General features: G+C 47.3%; 1 protein-coding gene across 2 annotated transcripts in view; it reads right to left on the bottom strand.

The window, feature by feature from the left end:
* Positions 1 to 5,067: 5,067 nt before the first annotated feature.
* Positions 5,068 to 17,028, bottom strand: part of KDM1A (lysine demethylase 1A) — a 156,906-nt gene continuing 144,945 nt past the window's right edge. For both annotated transcript variants that reach the window (XM_032782919.2, XM_032782918.2), the window contains 3 exons: positions 14,739 to 14,866; positions 7,574 to 7,720; positions 5,068 to 5,731 (listed from right to left, as the gene is read on the bottom strand). In XM_032782919.2, coding sequence (XP_032638810.1) covers positions 5,546 to 5,731; positions 7,574 to 7,720; positions 14,739 to 14,866 — 461 coding nt within the window. In that variant the 3' untranslated portion in view covers positions 5,068 to 5,545. The remainder of the gene's footprint in view (positions 5,732 to 7,573; positions 7,721 to 14,738; positions 14,867 to 17,028) is intronic.

Consider the following 17,028-nt stretch of genomic DNA (forward strand, 5'->3'; position numbering starts at 1 on the left):
CCTCATTCTTCTGCAGACAAACACATCCCAGTTCCTTCAGCTCTCCTCGTAGGTCATGTGCTCCGCCCCTAATCATTTTGATTGCCCTCCGCTGACACCTTCCAATTTGCCACATCCTTCTCTGTGGTGGGGCCCCAATAACTGGCAACCCAATACCCAATGACCTCACAATGTTGAAATAAAGGGAAATGATCAGTCCTCGATGCTGGCCAATACCCTACTATATAGCCCTAAATAGGCCGTGCTCTAAATGGCAAACAAGGGTCACACTGTTGAACCTCAACTCCAGCTTCTCGTCCACTGTAACTCTAGCCTTCTTCGGCAGAAAACTGATCCTAGCCAGTCAGTCCGAGTCTGTTAACAGGAATGGGATCTTGGTCCAAGTGCAAGACCCTGCACTTGTCTGTTGAACCTCAATCACGGTTTCTGGCCCAGCCCATTTTGTCCTATGGTTCCTCGGTATCCTGCTGCTAGCCTCCAGCGATTTACGCCTCTTACATTCTCGTCTAGGTCATCTGCAAATGGCCTGAGAGTGCAGTCCAAACCGTACGCCAGATCATAATAGACAGAAATGAACAAAACGCCCCAGGACCGAACCCTTGGCATCTGCTGAATACCGCGCTTGACCGACTAGGAACATTATCGCCCCATACTACTTTAACTTACAACCGGCACAAGAAGACTGTGGAAGACAGCTTTACAAAAGCTGCTAAAGTCAGGCAAAACACTCACTGCTTTCCCTCAACCACAGACCAGTTATCTTTCAAGGAAGGCCAATTTAGGTTGTATCAGGCAGACTCAAGCCTCGGACCGTGAATCCCTGCTGAGGTCCTGATCATTTCCTTTCCTCTAAGTCTCAGAAAGAATGATTTCACTTGAGACCTGCCCAGCTTCCAGGACTGAAGTGAGCTTGCGCCTTCTGATTCCCCGGACCCTCCTCCTTCTTTTAAGATAGGGACTACATAGCCTTTCAGTCATCGGGACCTCTCCCGCACCATGAGTTTCAAAGATATGCCAATGGGTCTGCAATCACAATTCCGCACAACTCCTTAGAAGACCTCGGATGCAGTGCATCCGGCTCCATGGACTCGATGCTCACCCAGTTTTTCTAAATAATCCACTAACCATGTTCTTCTCCAGAGACTGGTCACCTCTTCCATACTGGCTGCCAGTGCAGCAATCTGGGAGACTGACTTTGTTCGTGAAGACAGAGGCAAAACAAAAGCATTTTCCCACATCCTCTGTTGCTCCTCATTCAGTAAAGGGCCCCCACTTTCCTTGACTTTCTTTTGTTGTTAACATACCTGAAGAAACCTTTCTTGTTACTCTTAACATCTTTTGCTACTGCAACTTCAAGTGTGATTTGGGCTTCCTGATTTCACTCCTGCGTGCCTGCACATTTTTTACTCCCTGCCTGGTCATTTGTCCAATCTTCCATTCTGTAAGCTTCTTTTTGTTTAGAATCAGCAAGGATTTCACTGTTAAGCCAAGCTGTCCTGCCATATTTACATTCTTTGTAACAATCAGGATGTTTTTTCCTGCAACCTCAATAAGGATTCTCAAAATACAGCCAGCTATCTGGATTCCTTTCCCTCATGTGGTTCTTCAGGGGTCTACCCATCAGTTCCCTGAGGAGTCAGTCCCTATTGAAGTCCAGGGTCTGATTCTGCTGCCCTCCTTTCTTCCTTGTGTCTGATCCTAACTCGACCGTTCCGTATGGTCACTGCCTCCCAGGTCCCATCCACTTTGCTTCCCCCCTCAATTTTTCTCCTGTTTGTAGGCAGCAGGCCCCACAAGAATTCCTGTTCACACTGCCAAGCGAGTGTGAGAGGCAGTTCTCCAGATTAAGCGAATATGGTTTCATCTGATCCTCCACAGTCCAGAAGGTAATTGTCTAGTGTCCTTCCTCTAGCACGTCATTGGCACTGTTGAAAAATGACCATACTAGCTAGTTAGACATGGTCTGATCCTAAGTATGGCCATTCTCTATGTCCTGATGCAAAGAAGGATGGGATAATGGGATATATGTGGGTCTCTCAGTGTGGAGGGCGCATATCCCTCCAAGGACTGATACACACTTGGCCTGCTGCCTAAGTTTTTGTCGAGGTTCGTACACTGATCGACAGCAAGATATTAACTGGAAATTCAGCCCACCGATGACGGACAAACCTGTATTCACCATCCACGGTCCCTTGCATCACAGATCCTCGTCCCCACACAGTCCAAGTTGTGCATGTTTCCTGCCTTATCTCTAAAGAACTCTGGCTGGTTGTACTGGAATGATGGATTGTAACTGGCAGCGTTGAGAATCTAAAAGAAACTAGAAGTGTCCTGGAGAAGTGTGGTTGCCATTCTCAAAGGAAGCCCACCCAGGCTAGATTCATCGAAGCCCTCTACGCCAACATTCCACACAGAGGGGGGACTACAGCCATCAGGAATAGTATCCCGATAATATCACGGCTAAGCTGTGGCTCGAACTTGTGACTTGGTCCTCACCCACAACTATTCACATTTGGAACAATATATACCTTCAAGTAAGTGGCACTGCTATGGGTACCGCATGGCCCCACAGTATGCCACTCTTTATGGCTGACTTAGAACAACGCTCTTAGTCTGTTCCCTAACACCCTACTCTACTTGCGTACATGATACATCATCATCTGGACTCATGGAAAAGAGCCTTGAGAAATTCCACCATGATTTAACAATTTCCATCCCACCACAACTCAGCCTAGACCAATCACAGAGCGGTCCATTTCCTAGACAATACTTGTGCATAAGCGCATGGTCACTAAACACCATCCTATACCAGAACGCCATGACACATACTTAAACCTTATGCCTCCACTTCCATCCAGGACACACCAGACATACCATCGTCTACAGCCAGCTCTAAGATACACATATTTGCTCCAATCCCTCAGACAGAGATAAATACCTACAGTTCTCTTATCAAGCACTTCAAACACAAATACCCACCTGCTGAAGTGAAAACAGAATGACAGAGCCAAGAAGAGTACCCGGAAGCCACACTACAGGATGGCCCACAAAGAAAAATAACAGAATGCCACTAGCCATCACCTTCAGCCCCAACTAAAACCTCTCAGCGCATCATCAAGATCTACAACCTATCCTTAAAGATGATCCCTCACCTCACAGATTCTGGGGCAGGCCAGTCCTCACTTATAGACCCTCCCACGCGAAGCAATACTCACCAGCAACGCACACCATACAACATAACACTAACCCAGGAACTTATCTTGCAACAAAGCCCGATGCCAGCTCTGTCCACATATCTATTCAAGTGACACATCATAGACCTAATCACATCAGCCCACGCCATCAGGGGCTCGTTTACCTGCACATCTACCAACATGATATATGCCATGAGTGCTAGCAATGCCCCTCTGTCATTACATGTCCAAATGGACAGTCCTACACAAAAGAAATATGCAGACAAATCTGACATCAGGAATCATAACATTCAAAAACCAGTGAGAGAGAACACTTCAACCTCTCTGCCAACTCCAGGACAGACTGACAGTTGCAATTTGCAGACAAAAAAACTTCAAAAACAGACTCCAAAGAGACTGCTGAACTCGAATAATATGCAATTAGATACAATAACTAGGTTAAACAGAGACTGGACTGGTGGGTCATTACGCTAACGAATCTATTTCATGTAATCTCCCTCACACCTCTATGTGGTCTCAAGTTGCAGTGGGGGAGGTTTAGTTTGGATGTTAGGAAAAACTTTTTCACTAGGAGGGTGAAGCACTGGAAGTGGTTACCTAGGCAGGTGGTGGAATCTCCTTCCTTAGAGGTTTTTAAGATCAGGCATGACAAAGCCCTGGCTGGGATGATTTAGTTGGGGATTGGTCCTGCTTTGAGCAGGGGGTTGGACTAGATGACCTCCTGAGGTCCCTTCCAACCCTGATATTCTGTGAGTCATGCTAGCCAAAAAGATAATGGCCCTGCTCTGAAGAGTGTACATTCCTATTTTGTTTGTAATTGGAGAACTCAAGAAACTTAACATCTGAAAGTGCGCTTAAAAGTTACCTAAAACCCAAAAGACCACGGCCACCATGCAGAAGACTGTAGAACTGAGAGATTTCTTGCCTTAGGTTTTATTACTTAAAAATTTCTCTCATGTTTCCTGTGTCCAGATCTTCACATTAATCAACCTGACTCACCTGAGCCTGCAGCTCTCTCTTTACAGCTGAAAGGGACCAGAAATGCTAATACTTTGTCTGAGACTGAAGAATGGAAGTAATTCTGTTAGAGAACTGAGGGCCAGATACACAAAAGGAACTTAGGTGCCTAGACTGGAATGACAATGGGACTCAAAGCCAGGTTAGGTGCCCAGGCTCCCTACACAATGAACAGGGAGAGACAGACATCGAGGAAAGGGATCCACAGAAGACAGTACCGTAGATGGAGCGCTGCCTAAGCTTGCCAAAGGAAAGGCTGAGGAGAGGAATGTGTCCTAAGACCCACCCCCTCAGGAGGTTAGGCACCTAAATCCAAGCTGGAAGGAGGGACCTCTCAATGCTAGCAACTCTCACCTGGAAACCCCTCTCCTGAAGTCAGACATTCTTGCAAGAAATGCAGGAGAAGGAGCCACTGCTGCATTCTCTGACAACTTTTAGCCCAGTGGCTAGAAAATATATCTGGGATGTGGGAGACCAGAATTCAATTTTTCCCCACCTCCCCTCTCAAGAGAGCACTCTAACCACTGAGCTATGGGATATTCTATTGTGGGGTTCCCTCAGTCTCTCCTGTTGAAGCGGTTCCATTTTGTATAAATACTTAAAACAATTACGGGGGCGGGGGGGGAAGAGAGCAAGGGAGAGAGAATGAATAATGCTGTGGCCTGGTGGTTAGGGCACCCACTTGGCTTCCAATCCCCTGATTCAAAGACTATTTATTCCAAGTGAGAGATGACACTGCAGTGGCTTAAGGACTATTTTGGAGTGGCTCTGTGATGAGCATTACTTGTAACTCTGCTTTTACTACTGAGGAGAAACAACTGCACCAATTTAATTCTCAAATGAAAGAAGAAGAAAGGAACTTGGTGAAAACTTTATTTTTTTCAAAACAATCAAAAGAAGTCCACATAAGAGACGAATTCTACACTGTTACCAACAACAACCAGCTATTCGAGTCTGAAACCCTTTTGTGCAATTACTGAACTGTGAATATGCCAGTAGGTTCTTTATGTGCCAAAAGAAATCCTGCTAAACACCAGGAGCTTGGATTCCCAATGTATTTGCACTGCCATAGGAATACCTGACCAGTTTGGCATAAGACACTGTATATATAGTCGGAAAAACAGACAGACAGGAATCTGTATACCAGGTGCATGGACAACAGTCAGATCATATTTCATAAGGCCATTCCAATGGGGGGATGCTATTAAGTGACTTCTGGCACAGTGCTTTCAGTGGCTACTGCTACAGACTATGAAGACATCTTGTTCCCAAAAACAAGTCCACAGCAAATGCATTATGAATCCATTGCTCCTGTCTGGCAGCTTGTATCTCCCTTATACGCTAGGGGCCTGTGGTGGGGGCACGCCAGGTGTAGCTTGGCGTGGCAGAGTGTACATGGCCCCAAGAAACTGGTCTGCAATACGTCCTGCTTCTCTCAGCCCACTCAGTAGAGCACCATGGACAGTTGCTGGGTAATTACGAATTGTGTGTTCTCCTGCGAAGAAGAGGCGAGGAATTGGCTGGGAAGAAGAACAAACAACACATTGTTAAGTGTCACATAGCTGACTTAGCTCAGGTTCTCTCTCATAAATGCTAGATTTCTCAGGCGAACTACTTAAAAATAAACATTCCTCCTAGTCACAGAGTTACTTCTGCTGCACAAAGCTGGTTTAGGTATGAACTAGGTAATCTCAGGGAATGTTATAATCTTTCCTTCAACAAATGCCTCTTGACCAGAGGAGAATCCTCATTTGCCTCCTAACTATCACAAATTTTCAGCTTTAAAAAGACATCTATTGTGCTGAAGGGAACACTTTACTGCTAGCTGTCAAGGGAGCTGGCCATCAGAGCAAAAAGAAAGATTACCATAGAGTTCGGTTTTGAAGCCAGAAATTGGGCTGAGAGAGAACACAGAATGTTGTGTATTCAACATTGTGTGTTTGATCTTTTCCACACCACCACATCTGATTAAAGCTCTGTCTACACAAACACTGCACATTGAGCTGGGTGTAGATCTACAGCGTTTCAGCATGCCACACACTAAGCATCCCCATTGACCCTGCTGCTGCTGTACACTAAAAGTTCACTAGTGAACATTGACATACTGTGGTTTGAATAAAGACAGAGGGGAAAAACCTGAGACTATTAACGGTTTGTACATTACAGTCTGTGGTGCAGACTATCCAGCAACATATCGGGGCTAAACTAATGGATTTAACCAACCATAACAGTATTCAGAGAGACTAAATAAGACCCTGGTGCTGGAACCTCACCATGCTGTGTTCAGAAGCCCCCTGCTTTTAGGGATTTCACCATTTGCTCAATAGGTTAGCAGGAGACAGAACTTTCACTGTGGCTCCTAACATATGGACACTTCCCTAATTTCTTCTACTTTATCCCATCACTCCTTACTTTGAAAACATTTTAAAATGATTCTTCGGAGGCATTTCTTGTAACTTATTACAACCCGTTCCTTCCCCCACTACACGATGTGGTTACATGTTACAGGGTGGCCCCTTGCTGCATCATGGCGAAGATGGATCTGAGTTGATATTTTTGTTGCAAATCTTTGTAATGTGCCTCAAGCAACTTGGGGGCTGGGAAGACACTTTGTGAATGACACTTATTTCTGTACATGCTTCCTGACAGGCAGAGGATGTACTAGACCGATTTGTGCTCATTTCCACACAGAACCTCTGTTATAGCACCATCTACCTCTTGGCTTTTTTCATGGAATAAGATGAGCCAAATTCTTACTTTTACTTCTTGAACAGGAGGATTGGACTAAGAGCCAAGCACATTCACTGCCATCAGGCAGTGGAAACATTTTACTACAAGAACAAGGTTCATTAGTAGAGCTGGTCAAAAAAGTTTTGATGGAAGAGTTTTCAGGTGGAGAAAACAGTTTCAAACTCAAAACTTTTCTATTTTGATGAAAGTTTCAATGGAAAAGTGTGAAAACAAATCATTTCATCTTTTTCGTTTCAATAAGGTAAAAATGTTTTCTTTCAACCTTTATATTTAATATTGTATATTAGAATACGTTTATTATTATATGTTTTATTATAATGCTTTGACATAACCAAAATGAAATATCTCCATGTTTCCAAATAGACATTTGTTTGAATTTCTCTTCAGGAGAAGTTTCAAAATTTTGACTTCTTTTTCCAATTTAGAACAAAAACAAATTTCGAAATGTTGGATTTTCCCACAGGAAATTCTGTTTTCTGACCAGCTCTAATCGTTAGAGAGTATCTGGAGAATGGATGAATTACCGAATGCTCCTGTTTCACAAATGGCTTTTGAAATTCTATTATGTTCTCATGCCAGTCACTTCCAATTGCATTTGTAGATTCTCTCACCTGGGGAGCACCTGGAATGGCTGGTCCTGGAGTAATTGGCTGGGCCATCAAGTCATAATCATTTCCAGAAGATCCAGCTGCGACATAAGAATAGGACCCCCGGGCCCAAGGGTCAGCACGCCAACGAGATACCACTGTCTCTTTGGGCTAAGACAAGAAGAGAAGAGTTTTGTGCTGTCTATATCACTAGTTTTACATGAGTAAGTTACAGCAAGTAAAATAAGCATGAGGCCCTAATGCTACACATGGTGTGTGTTTTTGGTGTGTGTTTTTGGTGTGTGTTTTTGTTTTCCTGTGTGTTAAGAAATATTTGCACCACAGTTATCATGGATCAGGAAGCTCACTTCTGCAGATATTCTATCAAACACATTTCACAGGACAATAGTACAGAATCTCCACAGAAGAGAGAAGATTGGAATCCGATGTTTTGAACACAATTACAAAGCAGTGACTTAGCACCTGTTGAGAACTGCAATTCCCACACTGTCTGTGCACGGGAATAGAATTTATGGACTTAAAAATGCTATATGGTAGCACTTCCTACAAATGTCCATGAAAGCAAGAGCCCCTTCTGAGACTCATGAAGGATCTTAAGGATCTGCCTGATCAAACTCTTTTTGCCAGTTCTAGATCTCGGATGCCACATTATGATCCTGGCCCATTTTTAAATTAGAGGGCCATTACAGAAAAGACTGTTACGAAAGAAGTAACTGGAGTTCTTTGACATGCTTTGCTCATGTCCATTCCACATAGGTGCATGTGCTCGCCACATGCACCGGTGCTGGAAATTTTTCCCTCAGCAGTATCTGTAGGGGAGCAGCTCTGGCCCCCTCTGACGCAGCACCCACACGGCGCAATATAAGGGGCGCTGCTGGCTTCCCCCACCCTCAGTTCCTTTTTGCCAGATACTCTGACAGTGGGGAAGGAGGGCAGGTTGTGGAATGGACATGAGCAACACATCTCGAAGGACACCAGTTACAGAAAAGATAACTGTCTTTTTTTTCTTCGAGTGCTTCCTCATGTCCATTCCACATTAGGTGACTCCCAGCAGTTCCTGTGGAGGCAGGTAGGAGTTCACGGCTATGCAGATTGTAATACAACTCTGCCGAACCCAGTGTTGTCTCTGTCCTGCTGAGTGATGGTATAATGAGAAGTAAACATGTGGACTGAGGACCATGTCGTGGCTTTAACGATGTCCTGGATCGGGATGTGCACCAGGAAGGGCATGAAAGATGCATGCACTCTAGTCGAATGGGCCCTGACAATCGGCAGCGGCGGGACCTTTGCTAGCTCTTAACAGGTCTTTATACAAGAGGTGATCCATTTGGAAATCTTCTGCAAAGAAACTGGAAGGCCCTTCATGATGAAGAGCTCAGTCAATTTACGGAAAGGCTTGGTACGCACCAGGTAAAAGGCCAAGGCCCTCTGAACGTGCAGCGGATGCAGACATCTTTCCTCGGCAGTCTTGTGCAGCTTGGAAAAGAACACAGGCAGAAACATGTCCTGGCTCACGTGGCAGAAAGATACCAGCTTCGGTAGGAAGGCGTGGTGGGTCCGCAGCTGGACCGTGTCCTTATCAAACACTGTATAAGGCAGTTCCAAGGTCAAGGCCTTAATCTCTGAGACTCGTCTCGCTGACATCACCGCCACCAGGAAAGCAACCTTCCAGGATAAGTAGGAAAGGGAGCAGGAGCTCAGCAGCTTGAAAGGCAGGCCGATGAGCCTGGAGAGGACCATGTTGAGATCCCACTGTGGGAGAGGGGCCCATACTTGCGGGTAAATCCTCTCGAGGCCCCTCAGGAACCTGACAGTCATGTCATGAGAAAAGACTATCTGAACTTTGATCGGCTGGTGGAACACAGATGGCTGCAAGGTGCACTCTAATGGAAGAATGCGCCAGACCCTGGGTCCTGAGGTGCAGTAAGTAGTCCAAGATGGACTGCACTGAGGAATGTGAGGAAGAAAAGCCACACTCTGACACCCAGCGGGAAAACCTCATCCACTTGGCCAAGTTAATCTCATGGATGGCTTCCTACTTCGGAGGATGACCTGCTGGACCTCCTCCAAGCAGGTATGCTCCTCTGAGTTCAACCATGGAGCGTCCACACCAAGGTTTAGAGACTCGAGGTTGGGGTGCAGGAGCCGACTGTGATCCTGTGACAGCAGATTCCAATGGTAGGGAAGGGGCCAGAAAAGGGGCCACTGCCATGTTCATGAACATGCCAAACCAGTGCTAGTGAGGCCACACAGGGGTGGATCATGATAACCTGTGCCTCATCCCTCTTGATTTTTACTAAGACCCAGCTGACCAGAGGAATCGGAGGGAACGTGTACATCAGACCCTTGGCACATGACAGGAGGAGGGCATTGGAGAGGGAGCCCTTGCTCAGTCCCTACCGAGAGCAATACTGATGGCACTTTTTGTTTTGCCTGCTGGTAAACAGATCTACTTGGGGAGTTCCCCACCTCTGGAAGATTGTGCAGGCCACAGGTGGAGCGATCACTCCTGGTAGAGAAGTCCCTGCTGAGGTGATCTACTAAGGCATTCCTGATGCTGAGGAGGTGACCAGCTTCCAGATGGATGCCGTGGCCAATGCAGAAGTCCAGAGATGGAGAGCCTCTTGGAAGAGAGCTGATGGGTGCATTCCTCCTTGCCTGTTGATGCAGAACATCAAGACCATATTGTCCATTAGGACTCTCACCACTTTTCCCGACAGGTGCAGCAGGAAGCCCTTGCAGGCTAGCCAGACCACTCTGAGCTTCTTGACATGTGTGACGTGGTCTCCTCTGGAATCCACATCACCTGGGTCTGGAGATGTCTGAGGTGTGCCCCCCAAATGAAGTCTGAAGCATCCGACACTAGCTAGACAGATAGAGTGGGACTGTCGAACAGACTACTTCTAGTATCTTCTTGTGATCAGTCCACCACTGCAGTGAGGTGAGAACTGCTGGAGGAATGGTTATGATCTTTTCCAGGTGGTTCCTGGATTGGGAACAGGTTGACGCCAGCCATTGCTGCAGGGGCTGCATGCAGAGCCTGGCATGGCAGATCACGTATGTGCAAGCTGCCGTGTGGCCTAGCAGGTGCAGGCTGTTGTCAGGGGAACTGTGGACACTTCCATGATGAGGTCCATCAGGTCCTGAAACCTGTCTAACGACAGGAGCTCTCTCACCCTGGTTAAGTCGATCATGGGCCCGATTAATTCTATCCTTTGAGTTGGAACTATCGTGGACTTTTTGTGGTTGACCAGTAGTCCCAAGGAGTGGCACATGGCTTGTAGTATAGTGATGTTGCGTTGGACCTGAGCCTTGTAGCCAGCTAGTCGTTGAGGTACAGGTAAACCTGGATATCCTGATGCCTGAGGTAGGCCGTGACTACCGCCATGCACCTGGTAAACACCCTGGGTGCTGTAGCCAGGCCAAACTGAAGGACCACAAACTGATAGTGGGCCGAACCAACCATAAAACAGAGAAAGTGTGAATGTCCTGGGAAGATGCTATGTGAAAGTGTGTCTTTCAGGTCGAGGGGGGCATACCAGTCTCCCGAATCCAGGGAAGGGATAATGGAGGCCAGGGAGACCATGCAAAACTTTACCTTCCTTAGGTATCTGTTCAGGTCTCTCAGGTCCAGGAAGGGACATAGACCATCCTCAGCCTTTGGGATCAGAAAATACTGGGAACAGAAACCCTTGTTCCTGTAAGGAGGCAGGACCTCCTCCACCGCTCCCAGTTGTAAGAGCCCCTGAACCTCCTGCTTGAGAAAACTCTCGTGAGAAAGGTACCTGAAGACCAACAGGGAGGGTGTGTGTGGGGGTGTACGGAAATAAACTGGGAGGGTGTATCTGTGCGCCACTGCACTGAGGACCCAGTGGTCCAAAGTTATTGCAATCCACGCCGGTAGGAAAAAGGAAAGGCGGTTGCAAAAAATTGGGAACATCGGAACCAGGAAATAGACTGGTAGGTCATCTTCAGGCGCCCCTCAAAATGACTTTTTAGCTCCTTGCTTGGAGTGGATCGAGCTTGACTGGGAAGAGGGTGGGGGCGGGTGGCTTGTGTGCAGTCTGTAGCCCTTGTGTGGCAGATCCTGCTGGGGTTGGCTCCCTTGCCTCTGGGGAAGTTGCGGTTTTAACCACTTATGTGCCAGGCCCAGAATGTAGAGCCCCAGGGTTTTTAGGATGGTTCGGGAGTCCTTCAGCCCATGTAATTTGTTGTCCATCTGCTCCGCAAACAGGGCCTGGCCATCGAAAAGGAGGTCCTGAATCGACTGTTGAGTCTTGGAGTACAACCCAGAGAAGAGCAGCCAGGACGCTTGCTGCATGGAGATGGCAGACGCCATAGTGTGGGCGGCAGAGTCTGCTGCGTCAGATGCTGCTTGAAGGGCTGCCCTGGCAGCGCCCATGCCTTCGTCGAGGATCGCCCGGTATTCTTTACCTTAACCTTCTGGGAGGGCATTCTCAAACTTGGCTGTGGTCTGCTACATGTTAAAGTTGTAGCAGCCAAGGAAGGTCTGGTGTTTGGCCACCCTCAACTGTAAACGCAATGAGGAATAAAGTCCAGTCTCCTGGAGTCTGTATTTTGGGGGGTAGCTCCGGGTTGCCCCTGGCGTTCTCTGTGGTTAACTGCCTCAACCACCACGGAATTTGGGGCAGGATGGGAGTAAAGGTATTCATGCCCCTTAGTCGGGACAAAGTATTTACGTTCTGCCTGTTTGGAAATGGGGGGGCAGAGAGGAGATTTGCCATAAGATGCTGGATATCTTCAATACCCCTTCGTGAAGGGGAAGGGCGACCCTAGCAGAGGCTGTGGAGGAGAGGATGTAGAACAGGGAGTCCACTTGCTCTTCGTACTCCTCCGCTTGCAGGCCAAGGTTGGACGCGATCCTCTTCAACAGCTCCTGGTGCACTTCAGTGTCATCCTGCGGAACTGGGTAAGGGGGCTCTGTGAAGGCCTTGTTTGGAGATGAGGAGGAGGAGGCCTGTACCGGGGGTTCCATGACACTCATTGGTGGTCCAGGAAGCTGTTCCCCTTGGTCCACATGGATTTGAAGGGTCTTACCCCCGGGGCCTCAAGCACCGTAGGGAGTTGGGTCATCGAGGCCACAGGCCTGTCCAAGGCTCCTGACGCCGAGTGGGCAGGCTGGGTGAACCTCCACGGGTTCCAGGGGTACCATGGGCAACCGGGCAGGTTTTGGTACTGATGATGCAGGCGGCACCGAGGGTCTGGAAGGCTGCCCCGCTGATGTGGAGCTTTGCTCCGTACTGGAGCCATATCCGGAGCGATTGCTAGCTGGTGACCCGGATCCACTGGAGCGGCGACTCCATGCCTGGTGATAATCACGATCACATCTAGAGGAGGACCAGTCCAAGCAGGATGCGCGCCTCTGTTGGGACCTTAGTGATTGGTGGCGCTCAGCGAATCTGTGACAGGAGACTGCCAATCCACGTCTCGTGCTTTGAGATCAGTACCGGATGAGGAACGGGACCTGCAGGTCATCTGATCGTTCCCAGGATCTGTAATGGTGTTCTGATGATCTGCAGGGCCAGTCCTGACATTCCTGCCAGGGAGCGCATGCCTCTGTGGATCTGCACCAGGTAACTGGCGAGGTCCGCCTCGAATCCTACTGCTGGTGCCCAAGGTCTGGTGATTGTAAAGGGCTCCAATGCGTCTGCCTCCCTAACTTGGGAGGCATGATGGCTTTGAGCAGGTGACCGGTGGTGGGACATCCCCCGCGATGGGGAGCAGTACTGTTGAGGCAAGGGCAGATGGAAAGATCCCAAGGCAGCCCTACCCCAAGGTCTGGCCACTACCAGGGCTGGTGTGGATGGCACCGGGAGCATCAAGATCTCCTCCACAGCCTGGAGCGCTTCAGGCATCGACGGCACCCGAAGCTGATGAAGGCCCGTCTCTGTGTTCGGGTTTCTGGGCTCGACATGAGCTGAGGCCTGACTTCCCAATGGGGCAGATGAGCCACCCAGTGTGGGTCTTAGCACGTCCCCAGCCCTGTCCTTCCCCTTGCAGGGAGTAGGAGACTGTCCCCTACTGGCCTTCTCCGACTTCTTGGCTGGGGCCGTTGATCAGTGCTGGCGGAGCACTACACACTGATGCCGCGGTGCTAGGTGCCAAGTCAGACCTTTGCTCCGGGGCCGGAGTGAGTGCCGACTGTATCAGGAACACTGAGTCTGTTTTCACACTCTTAGTCCAATGTTTAAAGGACTTGCAGATTTGACACATCACTTAGGTGCCCTTCACCAAGGCACCTGAGACAGCTACTATGCAGATCGCTCATGGACATGGGCCATTTGCAGCAACTGCAGGGCTTAAAGCCTGGGGCATGCCCCATCCCACAGCTAAGTTCCTGATGGGACTAATAAAACTCTAGCTATTGCTAAGGGCTAACTAGCTCAATTACTAACTATGTGCACTAACTTTACAAGAACTCTAGTTTGTATGAATGAAGTCTAAGCAACACTAGTAAGAGCAGAGAACATTCCGTGCAGCATCGCTGGCAGCAAGAAGGAACTGAGGGTGGGGGGAGCCAGCGGTGTCCCTTATACACCAGGCGGGTGCCACTCCAGAGGGTGCCAGAGCTGCTCCACTACAGATACTGTTGATTGAAAAACTTCTGGCACCGGTGCATAGGGCGAGCACACACACCTAATGTGGAATGGACATGAGCAAGCACTCGAAGGAGAATCTGATATTGTGATAAATTTATCAAAGATGTAAACATTGTGCTAGATTTAGCATAGAGAATCCTATTTGTCGTTCTTTAACAGAAATTGCTATCCTTGCCCTGATCCTAGTCCAAAGATAGAATTCCTGAATTACCGTAATTTATTACATCTGCCCATTTTAGTTTACACAATTTTAAGACCTGTCAGATTAAGTGTGGCCCTGGAGAATGAACAATTCAAAACCCATCTAAAGTCCTATAATGTCTCTGACATTTTGAAAAATGGTTATGGTTTCGATAGATTCTCTCCATAAAACAGGTCCTAGAAAAGAACAGCTGGCACTCCCATATACCATGGAGGCATTCAAACACTCATGCAAAGAGCGGCATAAATACTTAGCACAGTCAGGTAGATAATACAATCAATTATCTAGGATTCTTATATGTTCTAGGACTCAGAGACTGATGTACAAAACAGAGTGTGAGTAGTACCTGGGGGACAGCACTGCTGCCAAAGATGCCTTTGAGAATTGCAAGGCAGCGCCCAACAATGACATCATCACTGATGTTTTCCATGATCCCAGCTGCTTCTCCTGCTACTAAGGCCAAGAGAATTGGAGCTGAGGAGGAGGAGGAAGAACAGTGCATCAAAGTGCTGGTAGATTTTTTTTTTTTAATTATGAGTAAAGTACTTAAACTTAGAAAAATGTGGAACAGAACCTAAATTTTCAGGACAAACCAAACCCAACAAAATTACAAAATGGCCTTAAGTCACCAAGCGCCAGGTAAACCACCACAGTGCGAATACTTCACTTTGAAATAAGTGAGATGAGGTTACATTATAATTAAAATGGACATTTTGTTAGTTTCTTAGCCAGGACAATCCGAATGACTGGAATATTAAAAATCACTGTTTATAACCTGCTTAGAAAGGATTAAGTTGGTAAAAGAGATGGAGGTGGCCCTCATTAAAGATACCATGGCTTTTTAAAAATGGGGAATCATGGGGTGTGTTTAGTGGGGCTCCACAGGGACTGGTACTAGGCCTGACACTAGTCAACATTCTTATGAATTATCTGGAATTAAAGACAAAATCATTGATGACAGACTGGCAGAGTGGTAAACAATGATGAAGACAGGACTGTTGTACAGAGTGATCTGGATTGCTTGGTAAAAGGTAGTTACTTACCCTTTTGTAACAGGAGTTCTTTGAGATGTGTGTTCCCTACCTGTATTCTACTGTGGATGCGTGTGTACTCCATGCACCTGAGACTACAGAATCCTAGCAAGTAGTGTCTGTTAGTCTGCATCTGTGCCCCTGCTTGCCTCAGTATGCTGAGGGCATAATGGGGGATGCAGACCAATAACTCTCCAGTTCTTCTTACTGTGAATCAGAGAAGATTTGAAGCAAAAGGCAGGTAGTGGAATACAGATAGGGACCATACATCTCAAAGAACCCCCGTTACAAAAGGTAACTAACTTTCCTTTTCAAGTGCTGGTCCCTCTGTGTATTCCACTGTGGGTGACTGACAAGCAGTACTCAGAGGAGGGTGCATGTATATAGGTGGTTTGGCTGCTTGTAGAACTGCTGTCCCAAACGATGAGTCAGCAGAGGAGGCTTGGACCAAAATGTGATGTATCCTGCATGGATGGAACCATACTGCTGCCTTGCATACATCAAACAGAGATACTTCTTGAAGTGATGCTACTGAGGCTGCCTAAGTTCTCGTGGGGCGAGCTCACTCCCTATGTGGTGTAGGAAGGTGTACTAACTGATACAATAAGATACAGCCAGAGATCCACTTGGAGACCCTCTGGTAGGAAACATAGATTGCCCTTGGCCTCATTCTGCTTTGGCAAGCAACAGCCTAGGTGACTTTCTGGTCTGTTTTGTTCTCCATCGATAAAAGGACAAAGGTCATCTCACACTGAAGGAGCAGTCTTCTCAGTGCAGGAGGTATGGGGCTTTAGAAAGAACATAGGTAAGCGGTGTCAAGTATCAGAGGGGTAGCCGTGTTAGTCTGAATCTGTAAAAAGCAATAGAGTGCCTGTGGCACCTTATAGACTAACAGACGTATTGGAGCATAAGCTTTCATGTGTGAATACGCACTTCATCAGATGCAAGAGTATTCACAAATGAAAGCTTATGCTCCAATACGTCTGTTAGTCGATAAGGTGCCACAGAACTCTTTGTTGCTTTTTATAGGTAAGTGGATAGTCTAGTTTATGTGGAATTCCAAAGCATCTTTAGGAATGATAATTTTGGACACAGTCATAGTGAGACCCGGTCTTTATGAAATACAGGAGGGTCTGCCATTAGGGCTCCCAGTTCACCTATCCCTCTGACTGAGATGATGGCAACAAGGAAAGCAACCTTCATAGACAGGTGAAGCATCAAAGAGGTAGCCAGGGGTTTAAATACTAACTTGAGGGCCAACCGAGTGGTTGTCTTATTACTGGTGGGAAAATTCTAATTCAGCCCTTTAAGAAACGAGAGATGAACCTATATTGAGCTAAAGGAAAGACCTGTCATCTTGAGGGTAAGGAGGTAATCTACAAGAACTGCTTGACAAGTTTTCAAATAAACGTTCTAGGTCTGACACCCAACCAAATACAAAGCATGAGGTGAAGAGCTTCTGGGCTGAGATGCCTGCCCTCACCTTTCTCTTGAATCAAGAGGTCTGGGAAGGGATGAATGCTGATGGATGGATGGGCTGACATATGCAGGAGACCTGGGAACCAGAACTGCCTGGGCCATTTGGGCACAAGAATAACTCATGCT

This window comes from Chelonoidis abingdonii, chromosome 25, assembly GCF_003597395.2.
Source record: "Chelonoidis abingdonii isolate Lonesome George chromosome 25, CheloAbing_2.0, whole genome shotgun sequence".
NCBI classification, from domain to species: domain Eukaryota; kingdom Metazoa; phylum Chordata; order Testudines; family Testudinidae; genus Chelonoidis; species Chelonoidis abingdonii.